The sequence below is a fragment of the Biomphalaria glabrata genome, chromosome 3 (genome assembly GCF_947242115.1).
Source record: "Biomphalaria glabrata chromosome 3, xgBioGlab47.1, whole genome shotgun sequence".
Lineage (NCBI taxonomy): Eukaryota > Metazoa > Mollusca > Gastropoda > Planorbidae > Biomphalaria > Biomphalaria glabrata.
The window spans coordinates 17,331,055-17,352,142 of record NC_074713.1 but is presented as its reverse complement, the minus strand read 5'-3'; the positions used below and the strand labels follow the sequence as shown (position 1 = coordinate 17,352,142).

At 33.6% G+C, this 21,088-nt stretch overlaps 1 protein-coding gene across 4 annotated transcripts in view; it reads right to left on the bottom strand.

The window, feature by feature from the left end:
- The window catches only part of LOC106056932 (baculoviral IAP repeat-containing protein 6-like), a 67,893-nt gene that overhangs the window by 22,916 nt on the left and 23,889 nt on the right, over positions 1-21,088 (bottom strand). For 3 of the 4 annotated variants that reach the window (XM_056023751.1, XM_056023753.1, XM_056023754.1), the window contains exons 24-41: positions 20,381-20,515; positions 19,970-20,268; positions 18,797-18,942; positions 18,522-18,647; positions 17,988-18,142; positions 11,395-11,583; positions 10,701-10,884; positions 10,030-10,242; positions 9,234-9,546; positions 8,620-8,779; positions 7,443-7,583; positions 6,371-6,616; positions 5,891-6,094; positions 5,593-5,720; positions 5,030-5,189; positions 4,570-4,724; positions 2,784-3,379; positions 2,003-2,182 (exon numbers count right to left, since the gene is read on the bottom strand). In XM_056023751.1, the coding sequence (XP_055879726.1) occupies positions 2,003-2,182; positions 2,784-3,379; positions 4,570-4,724; positions 5,030-5,189; positions 5,593-5,720; positions 5,891-6,094; positions 6,371-6,616; positions 7,443-7,583; positions 8,620-8,779; positions 9,234-9,546; positions 10,030-10,242; positions 10,701-10,884; positions 11,395-11,583; positions 17,988-18,142; positions 18,522-18,647; positions 18,797-18,942; positions 19,970-20,268; positions 20,381-20,515 (3,730 nt within the window). The remainder of the gene's footprint in view (positions 1-2,002; positions 2,183-2,783; positions 3,380-4,569; positions 4,725-5,029; positions 5,190-5,592; positions 5,721-5,890; positions 6,095-6,370; positions 6,617-7,442; positions 7,584-8,619; positions 8,780-9,233; positions 9,547-10,029; positions 10,243-10,700; positions 10,885-11,394; positions 11,584-17,987; positions 18,143-18,521; positions 18,648-18,796; positions 18,943-19,969; positions 20,269-20,380; positions 20,516-21,088) is intronic. The other variant, XM_056023752.1, reaches the window with a different exon arrangement.

Genomic DNA, 21,088 nt, shown 5'->3' with positions numbered 1-21,088 from the left:
CTATCTGCTATCACTCGCAATGACCTTAAATTGCTGCATACTAGTCTTTGCCACCCGGGCGTTACTCGACTATTGCACTATGTAAGGACTAAAAATCTTCCATTTTTCTGTGATGACGTCAGAACTGTGATAGAACAATGTCAAACTTGTGCAGAGCTAAAGCCCCGTTTTTTTCGACAGCCGACCGGAGAACTGATTAAAGCAACTTAACCTTTTGAGAGAATTAGTATGGATTTTTTCAAGGGACCTCTCCCTACTGTTTCAAGAAATAGATATCTACTTACCATTATAGACGAATTCTCTAGATTTCCATTTGCATTTGCATGTCCCAATATGTCTTCCTCTACGGTCGTTAAATGTCTCAATGAACTATTCGCCCTATTTGGATTTCCAGCGTACGTCCACACTGACAGGGGAACTTCGTTTATGTCTACAGAGGTGCAGCATTTCCTCCACGAGAGAGGAATTGCAACCAGTAGAACGACCCCTTACAGCCCAAGAGGAAACGGACAAATAGAGAAACCTAACGGGACTTTATGGAAAGCCATCACCTTGGCTAAGGAATTGGACATAGCCAAATGGGAACTAGTACTAAACGATGCTCTGCAATCCATCTGGTCATTACTATGCACTGCAATTAACAGGACACCACATGAACGACTTCTTGGGTTCAACAGAAGAAGTGGTTCCGGGACATCCTTGCCAACATGGTTGACTAGTCCTGGTCCTGTCCTGCTGAAGAAGAACGTTAGATCATCTAAATATGATCCCATAACAGAGGAAGTTGATTTGGTAACATGCAACCCTCAGTACGCTGTTATCTGAACACCAAACGGCAGAGAGGAAACTGTCTCATTAGGAATGTTAGCCCCTAGGGAGGAACAAAGAGTTATAGAAAATGAGAATCAGAGTAGAACAGAGCTTGATACTGGCTGCCCTGTCCAAAGCTCACCTCCCAGGAATCAACCGATTGATTCTATCATGCCTGAAGAAACCACCAGCACCACTGAAGACATAGCCAGACCGTCCGAAACTCAAGCAGATGAAACCACACATACATACAATCTTAGAGTAAGAAGAACTAGGCCCAACTACAAAGTGTAAAAGCTCATCAGCTTACTAGAACTATTATTTTGTTTATTCTACTACTTTCATTCGGCCTTGTTGACTTTAATGTGATATTTGATCTATCATGATATATTTTAATAAGCTATTTGATTTACCATGTTATATCAACATGTTACATAATTTCATGCTATTTTACATTGTTTGTTTACTTGAATCTCTATTATTATTCTACACTTACTTCATTCTTTTATTGTTTATAATACTAGTTAGCATAATTTGAACCGGGGGTGAATGTTATGAAAATTGTATTCTGTATCGGTTATTGTTCTTATGTTTACATGTGCTTGTAACTCGTCCGTAAGAATATGTTCACGAAATGTGTGTTGTGTAGTCATTCAGTGTATTAAAGCCATACTATACAAACATGGTTTTTGGACTCTCTTATCTTTATGTTCATAACAGATAGGCATACAGATCCAGACTTGCAAAATATTCCTGAACGTCTATTAAACTATTTAATGGACAAGGCCTTTTATACATCCAATAAAACCAAAGAGAGAGAAGAACTAAATTTTGCTAGAGGCTTAGTATTGTTACAACAAAAAAACAGCCTTAAAAAAAATCCTTCTACTACAGATGTTTAGCTGCACAATGGATACAAGGTAGCAAACAAGTAGAAGTTAACTCTTCATAAATATGATCTATAGCCTTATTCTGATAAAGATTAGGATATGTGCATCATACTGATGAACTTGAAAGTAACAAAAAAATGGAGCATTCTTTAGAACTGGGTAGTTATGATACATGACTTATACTGATTATTTCTCTGGTAACATTCATTCTTTATAGACTATTGGTCACAAAGGAACAAACTTAACTAGTTCCTGTACAGCTAAATAGCTAAAAGATAACCTGAACTAGAGTTTCTACTAACCCAGCTGAGCAAAACTCTGCAATCCTTCAGTATTGTCCATCTCAAAGCCTTTGCTTTTGTCCAGTGAGTCTGTATGCCCTGAGTTGAAATTCTGCATGAGTGTTGAGATAATACTAGGAGAGGTTGAGATCATCTGTTGGTTGCAGCGAACTAAGTTATTACTGATAACATTGATGCCACCTGCAGACAAAAGTTTACAAAAGTGACCATGTAATTTTATAGCTCTTGAAAAGTTATAGCTAAAGTTATTAAAGCATATTTTATAAAAGTAACACATAGACATCCAGTTATCTTATCTATTACTTACAACACAATGCTGATCCAAATAAATGAATAACTTTAAAAACGAAAATTTAATTCAGCAATATAAACAGAGCTTAAAATTATAGTTCAATGTAAGTTGATTACAAGGAATTTTTTGTTTGACTTGTAAAAAAGCAATGAAGATATTTTCTTTTTCAGGCATATTTGCTTTATTTGGGTTTTACAGTTTAAACAATTTACTATTACAAGAAACTTGGGAATTTTAGATGCATAAATGTTTTTATCTTCAGGTTGTTACAATTTCAGTTATCTGGTATTTAATGACCAGGCTGATTAGTAGTGGTACCAAGCTTTCAAAAGGGCAACAACATACATTTTTATAATGATTGACATTCATAAAGATTCAAACTTGGGTAACTGATACTACTCTAGTGTCATCATAAAGAATATCAAATTGGAATTTAATGTCTTGAATAAAACTATAGAGTTGACACAACAATAACATTTGCACACAAACCTATTTCAATGAACTTCTTTAATGTTGATGATGAACTCAAGAGCCGTAAAGTGAAATAAAGTAGAGGCTCTGAAAGACGTGTGAGAGTCACTTGGTTGAAGACAGGTGGGTGTCCTGCAAAGAACCTAAACAAATTGTCAACCATAAGATTGCGGTCACTACAATTGTCCTTGAGGTTCTTTAACACAGTGAACACAAGGTCCCCCACTGTCACAGGCTCCACCTGGTCACAGTTCTTCTGAAAGCTGGCAAGGCAGTCAGAGGTATTGGTGAACATGAAAGCCAGCTTGTTGCTTGTACAGTGGCTCAGAGACTGCAGGAGGTTCTGCATAATCACAGGGTTGCCAATGACAATATCTGCTATCTCATAAGTCAAACCAGAGCTCCCTGAACTGTCATCATCTTCATAATCCTGAGACTGTTGACCTTGAGACTCCACAGACTGCTGAACCATTGTCTGGGATTTCTCATCATCTGACAGAACACCTTGTGGAAACTTATTTGGGGAGCCAGCATAGTTGTCAGAGTCACATCGGTCAGTACTTTTACTGGTACATGTTCTGACTGGTGGACAGGGTGCAGACACTGTTGTAAGCCTAGAACAAAAATGTTGAACTATTTGTAATCAATCTTTAAAATAAGTCATGACAGTAAAATCTTTAGAAAACATGTTATACAAATTCTTCACAGAATGCTTCTTATATTTGTATGAAATATGTACGAATACTTATTAGAGAAATAATGAAAAAAAATGAAAATAATCAAACAAATCATAATACTGGCACTCTGTGGTGCCCTAGTGCATTCTCACTGTCAGACCAACAGTTTCCCAACAAGATAATTAATTTGTGAGTACTGTTAGGCACTTAATATAGAGACGCACCATACTTTGATGAACTTTTAATGTGACATGTAGCGACGTCATAGATAGTGGGGTTTAGTTTGTTTATGTATTATTTAGTAGGTGTTAGGAATTCAAAGTGACAACATCGTATTACAGACAGAGACTCAACTGTGGCCATTATGCATTAAACTTCATTCAAGTATCTAACAGTTTCGACTTAGTCCTTCATCGAGTTTTTGTGAGAGGTTTATTGTTTTAGTAGTTCTAATCGCATCTAATATGTCCGTACAAGAAACTCAAACATCTTCTGAGTAATCTGTCAAAGCCAGACAGACAAAGCCTACTACAGTACATTCTTTCATTGCATATTACTATTTTTATCTGAAAAACATTTCTAAGAAGCTGACCACAGCATAGGATGTGTAAGCTAACTTTCACTTTGAGAAAAAGCAGTCCACAAGGCAGATGTCAAGTCTTTTATGGTCTCCACTTTATTGACATAAAATGTCCCATTAAAGCTGAGTTCTCAGGAATACATACATATCACTGACTTCCTTTAATGTATTTACCTTGAAACCACAATCCCCCTTTATTTAAGAAGCCAAGCACTTTACCAATTTAAATTTCAAGATCAGTATTCAATTAGATCATTTCTACAGTAAAATCAATTGACTGCTACGAAAGAGCATGCCGAAAGCAAACCAATAAGATGATTAATCATAAATATGGCTGAATAATACATTTATCAATTCTAGATAAAAGATTATTACAGACTTTTATAATAAATGATTAATCCAAAAATTAAAAAAAAATCACAAAAAAATACATACATTTTATTTAATATAGAGCACCATGGAACTAGATCTTAAGTATAATACATTACAATTTTAAAATATTTAAAACAGGTTTTTTTTTTAAATATCGAACAAAAATGATACCAACTTGTTTAAAAGTTGCATAAGGAAATACATAAGCTGGTCTCTCAAGGAATCTGACATTCCTGGCCTGTTGTCAGAGTGCCGGGATAAGCTTGCTACCAGACTACCAAAGCAGGATCTGGAACTAACAGATGTATCATGACTAGTTTTGCACACAACCTGAAAAATTTGGTAAACAATGAGAACCTCATGTACCAACATCATTTTACAATACTTAACAAATGAGAGCTAGCATTTATTTTGAAGAATGTCAAATTTTGTGTAGATAAATGAAAAAAAAAACTTGATTAAGTAAGGACAAAACATTTTTTTTGTGATCATTTTTTTCTTCTTTTTACTATGAATAAACTGGTTGATTCTTAGCCTACTTGTGGCTTTCTTCATTGATAAAGTTGTTTTTTTCTCGTTTTAGAGTTTATGTGTAAACAGTTAACAAAATAACAGTTTGAAAAAAAAAAACTTACCTGATCTTGCAAGGACAAATGTTGAAAGACCAAGCTACTAGCAGCTTGAATGACACTCAATGCATTGCTAACATCCACAGACACAAATGTATTATCTGCCAGCATTTCTAAGAATTTGACTTGTGCATCTAATGGCCCAGAACAGTGATAAATAGCACCCCTGAAAAAAAAATGGATCAAATAATAAAGATACAAAAATATGAAACGTAGTTAACACTCTTTTATTAAATCCTCACAAAATACAAGAATGATAGAAGGTGCACATAGTTTCATTTATAAGAAAAGTCTACAAACTTTAGGATACAGCAGGGAATCACATCTTATTTAAACTTCAAAATGAATTTAAAGTCAGAGAACTGAAGGGTCTTGAGTTCCAATGCTGGTGAAGATTGGCATATTTACTTCTAGTATCTTTGAGGCTCTTGAATTAACTCAACTCTATCAGACATACATTGGGGAAGTAAAGGTGGTTGGTCTGTTAACCATATCAGCAGATGAGATTCACCTTATCTGCCCATATAGATCTTAGTAATGATGAATAAAAATTATTTTATTATTATTACCTTTCAGCAGTGAGATTATAAACAATTTTCAACAACATTTCTTTGAATCTCTGACCGCTGACTTCTATAGATTTACATTGGAGTCTACACAACAAGTCACCAAAAATTTTCACAGCAGCTGGGCCCACCTGTTCATGACAAAGACAACTATGCTGGTAAATTGATTTTCACTGACAAAACTCTGTTATTGCATCAACAAACTCTATTGAACACAAAGTTAATAATGATAATATGAAGTAACACTTAAGTAAACATTAGTGCATGTGTTGCTCTAGGAGCAAAATGTTTCAAACAGTACCTGGTGGTTTTGGGTCCCACCAGGGGGATGGCTTGACAAAAACTTAATCAGCAATGGAGCTAGGTTGGAGTCATTCAAGATGCAAGGGGCTAATGAAAACTCCACCCCTTGAGCATTGGTCTGTCTCTGATTGGTCAGAAGACATAAAGACTGCAGTAGATAGACCCAGGTCCTCACAGGCAGACAAGGCATCATAACACTAACCTATAGTTACATAAAACACAAGTTATTTTAGTTTCAATTCTAGCATTTCACCAACAGAAAAATAATACCTAATGAATATTAAAATATATATCAAAAATGCTCTCTCTCTATTATTTTATTATCTGAACTTAAGTCTCAGAATAGGTCACTTGTAGATTTAAAATGACTTTTTATACTTGATAGTTTGTCAAATGTAAATATTGATTTCTTCAACATAAGTTTATTTTAGCACTTATATTTATACTGAATATTTATACATGCAATCTATTCCATTACCTCTATGAGACAAGCTACTGCATTCTCACTCAGAGTAATGACTGGTTGTCTAGTGGGATCAAATGCATGGCTATTGGTTGCCCCAGCAGCAGTGCTAGATGCTGAAGCACCTTCAAAAGGAAGTTGATCTTCGTTGAGTCTCAGCCATAGTTGAAGAATGGCCTCAAGGCTCACACGACCAGTTCTAAGCTGGGCAAACATTCTTTCAAAGCACTGGCTCAGCATTTCAACAGAGGATAATGGTGACTAAGAAGACAGCACATAAAAGATTATTAAAAAAATATTTAAGAAACAATTTTTTTTTTTACTTTCGTCAAAACTGTCTACAAACATTTGTGGACAATGTGGTGGAGATTGGGAGATGTTTTACAGGTTGCCTTAGCGCACTTGGCAAACACAACTCAAATCTTCAATAACAATTCTAGTCTCCAAAGGGATTTGAGCTTCAGACCCTACACAAAGACTCAAGAAATTGATAACATAAATTAAGTCACTACATTACAGTATTCTCATTAGATACATTGATACAAGATATTGAGTTACAATACTAACTCTTTCAGACTGCTGAAAAGATTTTTTTTAGTAATTTAAAACAATTGCCACCATGCAGAAGTACCTATTTTTCAGTACATGCCCAATACATGAAGAAAACGTGTCAGAATCTAAAAAATAACCACCCAACCAATCATAAGTAATCACAAGTTTAGCCATTGCAAATGTTCGCCCCATGGGTTTATAACCTCTTAGTGTGGATTAATGTGAATATTGTCTAAAAATGCACAATGTTGATGAACAACGCACATGAATGTAAAGATATGTAATGTAAAGTCAAGACTAATCAGTTCTAAAGTTTGTAATATTTTGGTTGATTTAGACTCTTAGGAGTAGAATCTTTATCTAGAATTATGTTATTAGATTAAATTGAGAGACAGTGGGAGCTCAATTGATAAGCAAAATATACTTTTTGACCTTGAATTAGATCCATAGGAAGACTACATTTTTTTAGTTTTTTTAGAAATGGCCCTATTTATCTGAAATGTATTTATCTGAAAGTAATATGAATACTGCTTACAGCTTCCAAATCTAGTCTCACAAATAAAGAATCTGTCTCATCATTTCTTATGTCCATATTCACAGCGCATCCAGCTGGGGGTGAAGGCAGTGAAGAAGAAAAAGCAGATTGTATATTGGTGCTATGTACAGACTGCATTACCTGTGGAGACCAAAGAAATAAAACAAATATGACTTAAGCTAAAGAAAGAAAAAAACATTTAATTAACTTTACCATTAATAAAAACAAGTTTTTGAAACTAGTGAGTCACAAATTGAAATAGATGGCAATGAAAAAGCAGACAGTGGCCAAAGATGGGAGTATGACTTAACTATTGAAAAGCCCTCTCTACCCAGAAGAAATGAAAAAAACAATAGATGAATAAATTAGCCTGCTCTCACGCAAAGTTGAAGAAAAACAATGCCCATTACTAACTTATAATATTTTGACTTAGAACCCAAACACAGTCAAATGTGAAACCCAAACACAGTAAAATGTGTTCTGGAAGCTAATAAATAGGGAGATTTACCCTTGTGGAGCATCACCTGAGTATGCTGACCATGCCCTTCAAAGCTGCATACTCTATTGAGAGGCCCAAACAAGACACTGACCCAAAACCACCTATAGAACAAAAACTATATGGAGAGATGCCAGATCTAGAAACCACTGTGCAATTCATCGTAGATTTAGGTCAATTAACACATATTTGGCAGCACAAGCTAGTATACTTGCCACTGCTTGCAAGCCACACTACAATTAAAAAGAGAACAATAGTGTGTGTACTAATTACTAAATTATGGCACAATTTTATAAAAATTACTGTGAGCCATTGTAAGGACACATAAACACATATTTTGATGCTACAATTTTAGGACATCTGTACAGTGATGATGAATATTACTAAAGAAAATAATATAAAAAGAACAATAATTATGTATTTATTAAACAGTTATTGTCAATGAGACAACTGCTTTTTAACAACACAAAAGCATATGTAATTCAGATCAACAGTATAATAACAATAAACACAATTTAATAAATAAAGAAATAAAAATTTAAAGTGAAATATAAATTCAATAGTTTTTTTTTTTAATATATTTATATTTGTAATGTTTAAACTAGCTGCAAGGGGGATGAAGGATCCAGTTATAACAAATGTTAAAGCACAATTTATTTTCAGTAATGTGTGATAAATTACCTTAAGTCTATGTTCAGGCATAGTTTCCAAACCATATTCAAGCCTGGCATCCAGTGCTGTGGAGACACTATGACTAACTGATGACACACAAGTAGGTACAATTTGGTCATTTAACTTTTGCTGGAAGCTAAGAAGATGTTTTAAACTTCCAGCTTGGTAGCTAAATAGAAAATGATGTGGCATATTAGGTAAATGAAGTATAAGCTAACAAAAAGCTAATAAAAAAACATTATTTCCATCACTTCATACATAGTAAAAGAATCAATTTTCTAGCAAACTGATTTTTGTTACTGAGCCTAAAGTTAATAAGTGTTGTTTTTTCTTTTTAAAGAAATATTGCTATAAAATATGATACCTTTTTATTGCTATTTAGTTTCTCAAGAATTAAATTAAAAAGTGATTATACTGGACAACAACAAAAATGAAATATTTCTTTTTTATATTTAATAACAATATTTGGGAATAATTTTTGGAAATAGTATTGCATATGCTCATATATGAAACATGTTTAAAAAGGAACAAAGTCCATGCATCATTTCTATAAATTAACAGTTAGAAAATCATACTTCAAAGAAACTAACTATTTCTTAACGTTAAATTAAACACATCCTTACCATGAAGTGACTTTGATCAAATTAGCCCCAGGAGTAACAGTTGTCCCAGGCAGCTCAACATCATCAAAACTGTCATCTAAAAGTTTAGACAGAGAAAATGTTGGTCCATCTTGCTCCATCAGGTACTCAGGAGCTGCCGAGGAATACAAAGAAGGGCTGAACACTTCCCCAGGACTCTTAGTCTGGTGTTTACTGACTTGTTCCAAGAACTTGTTCCACTTACACTTGTCCTTGTCACTCTTATTGAGGAACAAAGCTGCTAGATCAGTAGGCTCATCCTTATCAGCCAAACAAAGCAGGCCAGCCATGAAGTCTAAACAAAGAAATTAGATGACTGCATATAACATAGATTTAACTGGAAAGCATGATATGTTTGTATATAAAAATAAACTTAGGCTTTCAAACATGAAATAAAATCCTTATGCAAAATGTAATTGAATATAGTTGGTTGAGAGGTTGGCCAAACCATTATGTCATAAGTCCAGTTACACTAGCCTGCATATATCTGAGAATATTTCTTGAGTCTCCTGATTGAAAAATAATTTCAGTGGGATAAAGTAATGAGCATCTAAAAAACTGTTGATCACATCTCTGGGTGATATAAGCTTTCATACACTTATCAATGGTTTCTATGAGCTTCACCTATTCATTCTACCTTGTAATGAAATCAATTCATAGTTCTCATTCCAAATAAATAGAAATGTTTAAAGTTTGTCTTGGATACTACAATTATTCTGTCACCCTTTTAAAAAAAAAAACAGCTTTAACACAGCTTGAAAAGAAAGTGTAGCCTTACCTCTCCTTAAAAACTCTTGATATTCAGGCTTAGTTTTAAGCACTTGTTTCACCTGTTCCACTAGCATTACTCGAACTTTTTTGTTTCCTCTCTGCTGCTCTGAGCTCAGTAGTGTGCCTTCATTCTTCAACCAATGCAGATAAGCCATGGCATCGTCAACATCAGAGATATCTGCTTCAGAGTCATCTGGACTAGATGGACAATTTTTCTCACCTGTTAATAAAGCAACATACACACGTATTAAACATTTAATTATCAACTTGTGCAACAACAAATGTAGCAAAAGAAACCACACTCTTAAAAGAATGGATGAAATTGCAGTCAAGAAAGACAAAAGCTTTAATGCTAAAAAAAAAAAAAAAAAAAAAAAAAAAAATTAAGTTGGAGGTGTCATTTCCTTTAAGTAAAATAAATGTACTTAAATTCAAAAGTACTGTTACAAACTTCTTAACTTTTTAACACATGTTAAAAAAGTTTATTGACTGAAAAATAAAAAGAATTACTGCATGCAGGGGTGAAAAACTGCAGAGAAAACCCTATTGGACCAAATTAAAAACAAAGGATGGTTGGCCTTCATCAGCTAGAAAGACAAATGAGCTTTTAATTTGACAACTATAGTTAACCTGATTTAGCTATATGACTTACTGAGCACTATGTCTACATAGTTTTACCTTCTAAAATATCCTGTAGTAAACAAGTGATTGCATGGCCAGCCCATGGACCCCCCCAGGTCAAGTTGTCATGATTAAACTCTGTGTCAACTATTAGGAGAATGAGTTGCTCAAGTTGTTCCTGTTTCATTGATTCAACCAAAATGATTGGTGGTCTGCAGGCTACACAAATTTTGGCCAAAACCTATATAGAGATAAAAATACAGCTTTCTTGTGAAAAGTTAAAATAAAATGTATAGCACAACAGCTCAGTACCATTCAATGGTTAACAAGTGTTCTGATGACAATATCCTAAAGACTTAAAATGACCCACAGAGCAATGTAAATTCTTTTAATCTACACAGGGATTTGCACATTTAAACAATTAAAACTCGTATAAATAAGAGCTTTTCAAGGTAGATTATTTATTTCTCTATAAACCATAAAAGATGTTAATTGCTGAACTAGATACAAAGAAGTGATTTGTATAACTGGAATGAAAGGATGCAAGAGGGGAGCCAGGCTAACTCATAAATATAAAAAGTTCATTTGGTTAGGATCAGTCTTGGAGTGAGGAAAATTATTTAAACACAAATATATCTATGTCATAGAGTGTTATACACATTAGTTTTCTTACATGCAATGATCAAAATTATAAAATGTATAAGCCAAGCCAAGAATAAAAATATAGTGTATTATACAGATATGGTATTACCTTGCAAGCCACTAAAAATAAATCCACACGGCAAGTGAAATCCATGCTTAACAAAAGAGCCATCAATCCTCTGACCACTGCTAAACATTTATCTCTGGATAATACAATAGGCTGATCTAGTTCAATATCATCCTCTTTCAAATCTGTTTCACCCTTGCTTCGTTGTTCTAACTTGCTTTTCAAGAAAAGCTTTTAAATAAAAAATGGTAAGTCAAGAACAAAATTATATTGCCACTGAAAAATGTCTACTATGTAGAAATAACATTAAAACTACTATGTATATATAGTTCTTTTTGCATAAATATAAAAAATGAATATTGCATATTTAATCTTATTAGCTTTTTATCCTTCTTCTTCGTTCTCATTGTTCTTATATAATACAGACGTTACTTCAAAAAAGAAGATGATTACGTCCTACGCGTCATGCATTTAGTCATGCATATTAACCAATGACTTAAATTCTGCCAAGTCACTGGTTTTCCTGGCTAGCTCAGGCAACCCATTCCATGCTCTAATAGCACTAGGGAAGAAGGAGTATTTGTACAAATTTGTCCTAGCATATGGGACGAGGAATGTGCCTTTATCTTTGTGTCTTTCTGAGTATTTTATTAAATTTTGTTTTTGTATTTGAAGATTATGGTTCAGTGTTTTATGTATGATTGCTACTTTACTTTTGAGCCTTCTGTCCTGAAGGCTTTCTAAATTTAGTGATTTTACTAAAGGTGTTACTCTAGTCAAATGTGAATATTCGTTTGTTATGAATCGCACTGCTCTATTTTGTGTCTGTTCTAGTTTCTTAATGTTTTCTTGAGTTGAGGGGTCCCAAACAGAGGATGCATATTCTATTATTGGCCTAACCAAGGTTAAATAACATTTTAGTTTTATGTTCTTATTTGATTTATAGAAATTTCTTTTAATAAATCCTAATGCTTTGTTTGATTTTTTTGTAGTTTCATCAATATGTGGATTCCATGACAGTTTTTCATTTATTATAACACCTAGGTATTTTGCGTTTTTAGTCTGTGTTACTGGTTTGCCATGAATAAGATAAGTGGAATTAATTTGTTTTAGTTTTTTTGTTACTCTTAACAACTGACATTTTTCTGGGTGGAAAGACATGCTCCAATTTGATTCCCATTTCTGTAATTCATCTAATTCTCTTTGTAAAATATCTGTGTCTTGTGTTGTTTTTATTGTTCTATATATTATGCAATCGTCTGCAAAAAATCTGACTTTTGTTCCTGAACTAATGCAATTTGGTAAATCATTTATGTAAATTAAAAATAGTAGTGGACCCAAGACTGTTCCTTGAGGTACACCTGAGTTTACTGTTATCGGTGTTGATTTAGAGCCATTTATTATTACAGTTTGTTCTCTCCCTATCAGAAAGTCTTTAATCCACTGATGCAGTGGACCATTAATGCCGAAATATTTTAATTTTTTAAGCAAACTATGGTGGTGAACTTTGTCAAAAGCCTTAGAAAAATCTAGTAAGATAGCATCTATTTGTTCACTATTATCTAAACCTTTTGAAAAATCATCAATTAGTCCTATTAGTTGTGTTTCACATGATCTATATTTCCTAAAGCCATGTTGGTATGGTGTGAGGACATTATGTTTGTCTAAGTGGTTTATGATGTTGCTACATATTATGTGTTCTAGGATTTTACATGTGATGCTGGTAAGTGATACTGGTCTGTAGTTTCCTGGGTCAGATTTTTCTCCTTTTTTAAATAGGGGGGTGACATTAGCTTCTTTCCAGTCCTTTGGTACTCTGCCCTGGTTAAGTGAAGCCTGAAAGAGTATTTTGAACACTGGGGCTAGCTCATTACTTAGTTCTTTGAGTAATCTAGCTGGAATACCATCAGGTCCAGAAGCTTTATTTGGTTTGGTGTTGGCTAATAGTTTTTGAATTCCATTTTCTTGTACTACTATATCTTCTATGTTGTCTACTTGGTTCAAATTCAGTAATATGTCTTTGTCTCCTGGGGCTGAGAATGCTGATGCAAAGTATTTGTTTAGAATGTTTGCTTTAGTTTCGTTATCATTATGTATTATGTTATGTTCATCTTTTAATGGCGCTACGCCTGTTGTTTCCATTTTCTTAGACTTAATGTATGACCATAGGTTTTTGTTGTTGTCTTTAGATATTACATTGTTTATGTATTCACTCTGCAGCTGTCTGCTTACTTTTTGGGTTAAGTGTTTAATTTTTATATACTTTTTGTAAACTCTTTCTGCATTAGTTTCTTTAAATTTTCTATATAGGTTTTCCTTCTGTTTACAAAGCTTCTTTAGTCTATTATTAAACCAGCATTTATTTATTTTGTTTGATGTGTATTTAGTTGGTATTTGATTTTCTATAATGCTTTTAAGATGGTTTTTAATAAAATTCCAGAGGTCATCGACTGGTTGGTTAATGTCTTTTTCTAATAAGAATGTTTGTTGAAAGTTTAATGCAGCTTGGTGTAGTTGTGTTAGGTTACATTTATTCCAGAGTAAGATTTTTCTTTTGGGTTTTGTATTGGCTACTGCTTTTATCTGACTGTGTATTTTTATGATCTCATGGTCTGATAGACCAGGGATAATATCATAATCAACTACTAATCCAGGTCTGTTGGTTAAGAAGAGATCTAATGTGTTGTTTAATCTAGTTGGCTTTTTAATGATTTGATCTAAACTTAGGTTGTGTAAAGTTTCTATGAAAAGCTCATTTATGTCCTTAAGGTTTTGGTGTTTATCTATGGTTAGTGTTTTCCAATTTATATCAGGTAGGTTGAAATCACCCATAATCCAAAAAACTGCATTTTTATTTGTCTCTTTAAGTGTCGTAATCTGATTACATAGTTCCTGCATGTATTCTAAACTAGAATTTGGTGGTCTGTAAATGCTGCCTATTATTAGGGATGTTGAGGTGGTATTAATTTTACAAAATGTTGATTCTATATTTTTTGAGTTAGGTAAGGTAATTTCTTCTGCTATAAGAGTGTTTTTTATTGCTAAAAGAACTCCTCCATGATTATCAGCCCTATCTTTTCTAAAAATTTCATAATTACTATTGAAAATTTCTGCATTATAAATTTCAGGATGTAGCCAAGTTTCTGTGCCTGCAATTATGTCTGGTTTCTCACATTCTAATAAAATTTCTAAGTCTGCTGTTTTGTTCCTAATGCTTTGAAAATTTATTACTAAGGTTTTAAGGTATTTTGGTGTTACTTCTTTAGTAGGTTTGTTTAGTGAGGCTGTTGTATTAATTTTAGTAGATTTAGGTTTAACAGGAGTGGATCTGGCTAGTGGTTGGTGAGTTTGGTTTGGGATGGTGTTTAGGATGTTGTATGGGTTAGAAGTGTCTGCATCAAAGGAATCAAACAGTCCTGATGTAAACTGAGGTAACCCACACGGTACACAGTGCCATGATGCATCTTTGTTGCCTAAGGCATAATACACAGGTGTATTCATATGGAGACATGATGCATGGTACCATTCATCGCAGGTGTCACATTGAATGGCTTTCTGTTTCATGGTGCATACTTTTTTGCAGATGTTGCATCTATCTTTAGATATGTTAGTTATGTTGGAGTGTTCAGAAGACTAGACCAATACATAGTGATGGGCAAAAGTTAACTAAAAAGTTGCTAACTTTTAGTTTAACTAAAAAAAATTAGTTAAGGCCAAAGTTTAATTAAAAAAAAAAAGTTTAGTTAAAATCCTAGTTTAATTATTTTTTTTTAGTTACAAACTAAAAAGTTTATTACAAATTTAACAAACTTTTTTAACATGCATACCAATAAATATTTAGATCTATGTAATTTGGAGAATATATATGATGAATAATAGAGATGAGAATAAACTAGAGGGTGCACAGGTCTCTAGAAAGCCTTTTGAACTTTACCCTATAATGGCCGCTATTCCCGCCAATTCAAGGTATTTGAAAGGCGAGAAAAATAAACGTGTTCATTATATTTCTAGCAAGTTTCGCTGCTTGATAAATCCTGATAATTCCTTGTTTCTATAGATCTACATTTTGTTGCTTTTTATTAAACACCAGTATGTTCCTGTATAGCTGCAGGCTATTTTGCTTTACTATAGATCTAAAAGAAATGTCGACTCTTTTTATTTTAAAACTTTTTACTGGATAGAACTAGACTGAGTTAGAGTCTAGTGACGTCTATGGTCTAGTCTATTAGTATTAGTCTATTACTACTATTAGATCTATAGCAGGGTCGGACTGGGTGTCAAAATCGGCCCGGGCATCTATATTTCGTCCGGCCCATAAATTGTTTATTATATGATGGACATCCAATTCTAGGTCAACATGTCCTCAAAATCATTCTGTCAAGTTTGATAATGTATCGATAGCTGTACTCATGCATACAGTGACTATAAGTACTTCACTCAGAGGGCCTCTTTTGTAAGAGAATACTAGAAAACCTTGAACAATTTAATACGTGGCATAGTGACATCCATGCGGCCCTTATCTTATAAAATACAGACGCGATTTAAAAAAAAAAGATGATTACTGTGGTCCAACAGGCCCATTTAAGTACCGGCCCACCGGGCATTTGCCCGAATGCCCATATAGCCAGTCCGCCCCTGATCTATAGATCTAGTCATAATAGTCTATATTTAATTATTTTAGTCTTAAGTAGAGTCTAACTCTTAGTAGTCTTAGATCTAGATGTAAATTAAAAATTTTATTAAAACTTTATTAGACTAGATCTATTAGTTTAAAGATTTTACTATTCTAGAATTAGAGTCTAGATTAGATCTAGATTATTCTAGATTACATATTATACTAAGACCTAAGTCTAAGATGCATAGATGATAGATCTATAAGGACTATATATAATACTAACTAATAATAGTCGTCACTACTAGATCTAATACTAAATTAACTAAATCTAGACTAGATCTACATCTACTTCTATTATAATTATACCTATATCTACTATCTATATATATCTAATTACCCATATCTAGTTATAATCATAATTATAATAATCTAAAATCTCTAGACCTAGAGTTACTAAGATATTTACGAGACTCTATCTAGATTTAGATTTTTAGATCTAGTAGTAGTACTAGTAGTATTAGTAGTAACTAGTATTTCTTAGATTATTTTTAGATTAAAATATTAATTATTTGATCTAGGTCTAGTAGCTAGATCTAATTCTAGATCCAGATTATATTTCTGATCATTTCGTTTGTAGAAGATATTAGATCCAGAATAATCTAGAATCTAGAGTTAGTTAGAGAGTCAACATGCAGTTTTATCATTAGGGGCCTACTTCTAAAGGTAACTTATATTAGAACTTGGACAATTAGGGCCTACTTCTAATTTCTTTCTATAATAGTATCATTCTAGTGATTCTATTAAGATCTACATATATCCCATAAAGACATTTAAATCTTTTTTCATGTGCATAAATAAATGTTTATTACATTTTGCTAAAGAGATTGGTTGTGCTTTATATTTTTCATGTTTGGCTGTTTCGTTCTTAAAAAAGGTCAAAATAGTTAGTAAAAGTTTAACTAAAGTTTCTTAGTTTAGTTTAACTAATTTTTTCAATTTGTGATTAACTAAAAGTTTAATTACTTTTTTTTAGTTCAAACTTAGTTTTAGTTTAACTAAAAAAATTTAGTTTAGTTCCCATCACTACCAATACATGAGATGAACTGCGCAGTGGTTTCCAAATCAGGGAGCTCTCCATATAGTTTTCTTTCTATTGGGGTGTTTTGGGGCTAATGTCTTATATGGGCCTCTTGGTGAAGAGAGCAGTTTTGAAGGGCGTGGTCTGCATTCTCTGGTGATGCTCCACATGGGCAGATTTCACTGGTTCCAATTTTGAGCTTCCGGTACATGTGTTGTCGCATTCTGCTGTGTCCGGTCCTGAGTCGAAAGATTAGACGTTGGTCTTGTCGGGATAGCTAATAGTAAGCGTCATCTTTCTTGTGATTTGGATGAGAGCTCGTCCATTTCTCATTTATTTTATTTACAATTAATTTCTTCAATTCTTCTGGATAGAGTGCAGAGTTTATTTGTGAGTTAGTTCTCCCACTCTTGGCGAGTGTGTCAGCCTTCTCATTTCCTTCTAGTTGTATATGAGCTGGTATCCATTGAATAACAGTTTTTTTGCTGTTGTTGTTGAGCTTTGTAAGTGCTGTTCTGAGGTTTTTAATATAAAAAGAATCAGAGTTTTGCAAGCTTTGGAGGTTTGTTTTCACATCGATTAGAAAGACAATCTGACTGTGTGGGGAACTTGGATGATTTACTAGCATGGTAGCAGCTAGTGCTTCCCTTTCTGCTCTGTGACTGTCAGCTTTTTATCCAATTGTGTAATATTATTTTACATAAAGTTTGAAATATTCCTTTTGGATTAAGTTCAGATCATATAAGATTACAAAATTGACTATAATTTATATGAACAAGCTATTAATATTTTTTTTTAATTCTCCAAGCTAAGTCAATATTAAAAAAATAACTTGAAAAATTTTTATACAAAAAAGTTTTGTGGATTATTCATTAAAATTTTACTTTGTTTACAATCCATTGTATAAAGATACTGTCACATTAATGCTTGAAAGCTATTTACCTTGGCAGATGCTTTTTTTACTTTATCATGTTTGAATCTACTAAACGTTAGCTTTCTCTGAAGCCCTCTGCGATAGAACTTTCCTCTGGCTCCTCCTGACAATGAAGGTGACCACTGACTCTCTATGAAAGCCCATCTGTTGTTGATGGTGCCTACTGTAATAATGTTAAACAAAATGTTAAACAGCTTAGACCTTTGTCATTAAGTCAAATTAACATCACTGATAACTGGACAAAACAGAACATGGATGCAGTGTAACAAGAAAATTAAATTTCAAAAAAAAGGATTGTTGATCTTTGCATGTAATACTTTCCTTCATTATTCCACACAGAAATGAAGGAACTTGTTCAAAGAGAATTTTACTTTTACTTAGTTCTAAAAGAAAATCAAATGAAAATGATGAGCTCAAACAACAGAACACTACTTGTAGAGAAAATGTTTATCAGCCAAGGTAAAATTACAACATTAATTTAACTATCCATTCAAAACAAGAAAATCTACAATGTTGAAGTAATATTTGGAAGAATACATCACCATCTTTCTCTCTTTTTGCTCCTTTTTCTGTATCATCAGTGTTTGAAGTGACTATTGTAGATGGATTATCCATGTTTCGGCACAGAAACAAAAGTACCCAACTTATCAATGACAGGTCCAAATGAGCTGGAGGACACACAAAACATGCAATTAAAGAAAGGAAAAATATTTCTTGGGTGCAATTTAAAACAAAGTTTTCAAACATATTAACAGTTACTTATATATATTTGGCTTTAGTCTGGGGGATGATGATAATTTGAAACAAAAAAGCTTACTTTGGTTAGAAGCATTATGTTCAGTGTCTGTCATCAAGAGAGGTTTCAATATAGATGTTAGCATTGATAACAGACTGTCTAATATCTGGAGGGCACTGGGACCACCTAATGACTTCTGCCCTAAGGCACTCAGCAGCACAAACACTCTGGGCAAAAAAAAATATAAGAAATGAAGTACCAAGAGTCAATTCGAAAGTTTATTTTAAACGAAATATTTGGATGTTTATCATAATAAGCTTTTGCTGTTTATAATCAAAAAATCAAAAGGGATTACTTTGTCAGAATGAAATGCACTATGGCATATTTTCTACTCATAAAAAAAATGCAATAAATCTAAACTCAGGGATATGATCAAGGGAAAACATTGAACAGTTACCACCTAAAACTGTTAACCGAATGATAAGGATGAATAAAGTCCTATCACGAACAGGGTACACAACATTTTGGCTCAAGAAATTCTGAGAATAATTTATAGAACACAAAACTTTTTATAATAAACCTTTTTTTCACATTATACTATACCATAAGTGTATATAGTATGTATTCTCAACCAACCCTCAAAAAGAAGTTTTTATATTATTTCAAACTATGGATGACTGCCTTGTTGTGGGGTAGATGCTCAGGATTGTCTTCTCAATGATACTGGGTTCAAACCCTGCTCCTTCCCTGTGGGAAGTTTGGGTTAGGTTGTAATAGATTTTAATCTGAAGGAACAACTAAAACATGTAAAACATACAAATTATGAAAGGTCATACTCCCACCTGATATTGACATGTCCCCGCCCACCAATAAATTATAGGCAAAACACACAGGTGATGTTTATTTGTTTTCACTTAAATAAATAATTAACCATTTTTGTGTGAAAAAAAAGTAAAAAAACATTTTTTTTTTCATTTTGTTTTCAGACAATATTAAAACACATAAACACACATAATAATGTAAGTGACATAATAATTACACTACAAACTTAAATCCCAAATATTTTGGACAAAAATAACCTGTGCTTGACATAAAAAAAACACATGCGAAACATAGATAAATATTTTTTTTAAAAACATAATAATATGAACATATATAGTGTGGCTGAATGTTTTGCGACATAATGTTCAATGGCAAGATGAATGGGCCAAAACAACCACCACACCAAAATGTCCTGCTTTGTAATGAACATACCTGTCCAGTGGAGAAACCTGAGGATACTGGGCATGGAAAAATTCTTGCAGCATGTTGCCCAGAAACTGGCCCCACCATGGCTGAGTACCACAAACTCTGACCAACAGTAAGCCTGCTGACACCTGAATGCGCTGAGTACCATTAATGCACAAAGTTTGAAAGAGAGTCTGAGCCTGATCTGGAGATAGTGCTGAATACAATGTGGTGGGAGGGTGAGGAATAGCAGGATTGGCCACAGTGGAAGTCAGCAGTGTATCCAGAAGATTTTCCAGAATGACTCGTAACTTGTCAGTAGTGGCCTGGATACAAATTTACAATGAAAAAAATAACTATAATTTCTATTTTCACAATGCTTAAGTATAAAATATTGATGACTAAAATAATCTTGAATGGCTTCAGAGTGAGAATTACCTGAGCTAAAAGAGTTGCAGTGCTGGCAGATTCATCTAGAGTTTCAACTGAAATTGCAAGAGATGTTTGCAACCTACGTATTGCTCGCTGAGCTAAATTTAGTTGAAGCTGCAGTTGTAAACACTCATTGTATGCCTGAAATATATACAATTTCTTAGTCTAAAATAGAGAACGCTACTTTAAAAGCTACATTAATAAGTTTAATTGCCGAAACACCCTTTTTACTTTATGTAATCAAGTAGTTCTGCAGTCAGCATCCAAGACTCACAAGCATATAAAAATGTGGCCATGACCAGGGAGTGCACAGTCTGATTTTGGTGCCGAGGGCTAAGCCCTTGTCTTCCCATATTATTTTAAGTTTTGAAAGGGCTGCTGTGGACTGTGCTATTCGGGCCAATAGTTTGGGTTTCGTTCCCCCATCTGAGACAATAGTTCCGAGGTATTTGAAGATGCTAACACTTGTCAGCTTTTCACCTCCAATACTAATGCCCCTTTTAAAGCCCTGTTGGCTATGGGTCATAATTTGTTTTTTTTTCTGCATTTATTTGCATGCCATATGCTGCGGCAGTCTTGTCAATGTGCATCACCAGGTCAGCTAGTTCTTCTGCAGAGCTAGAGAGGAGGATCCTAGCAATGGAATTGAGATGCTACAGAAGAATCCTAGGTATCACATTCAAAGACTGCATCACAAACCAAGAGATTAGAGAC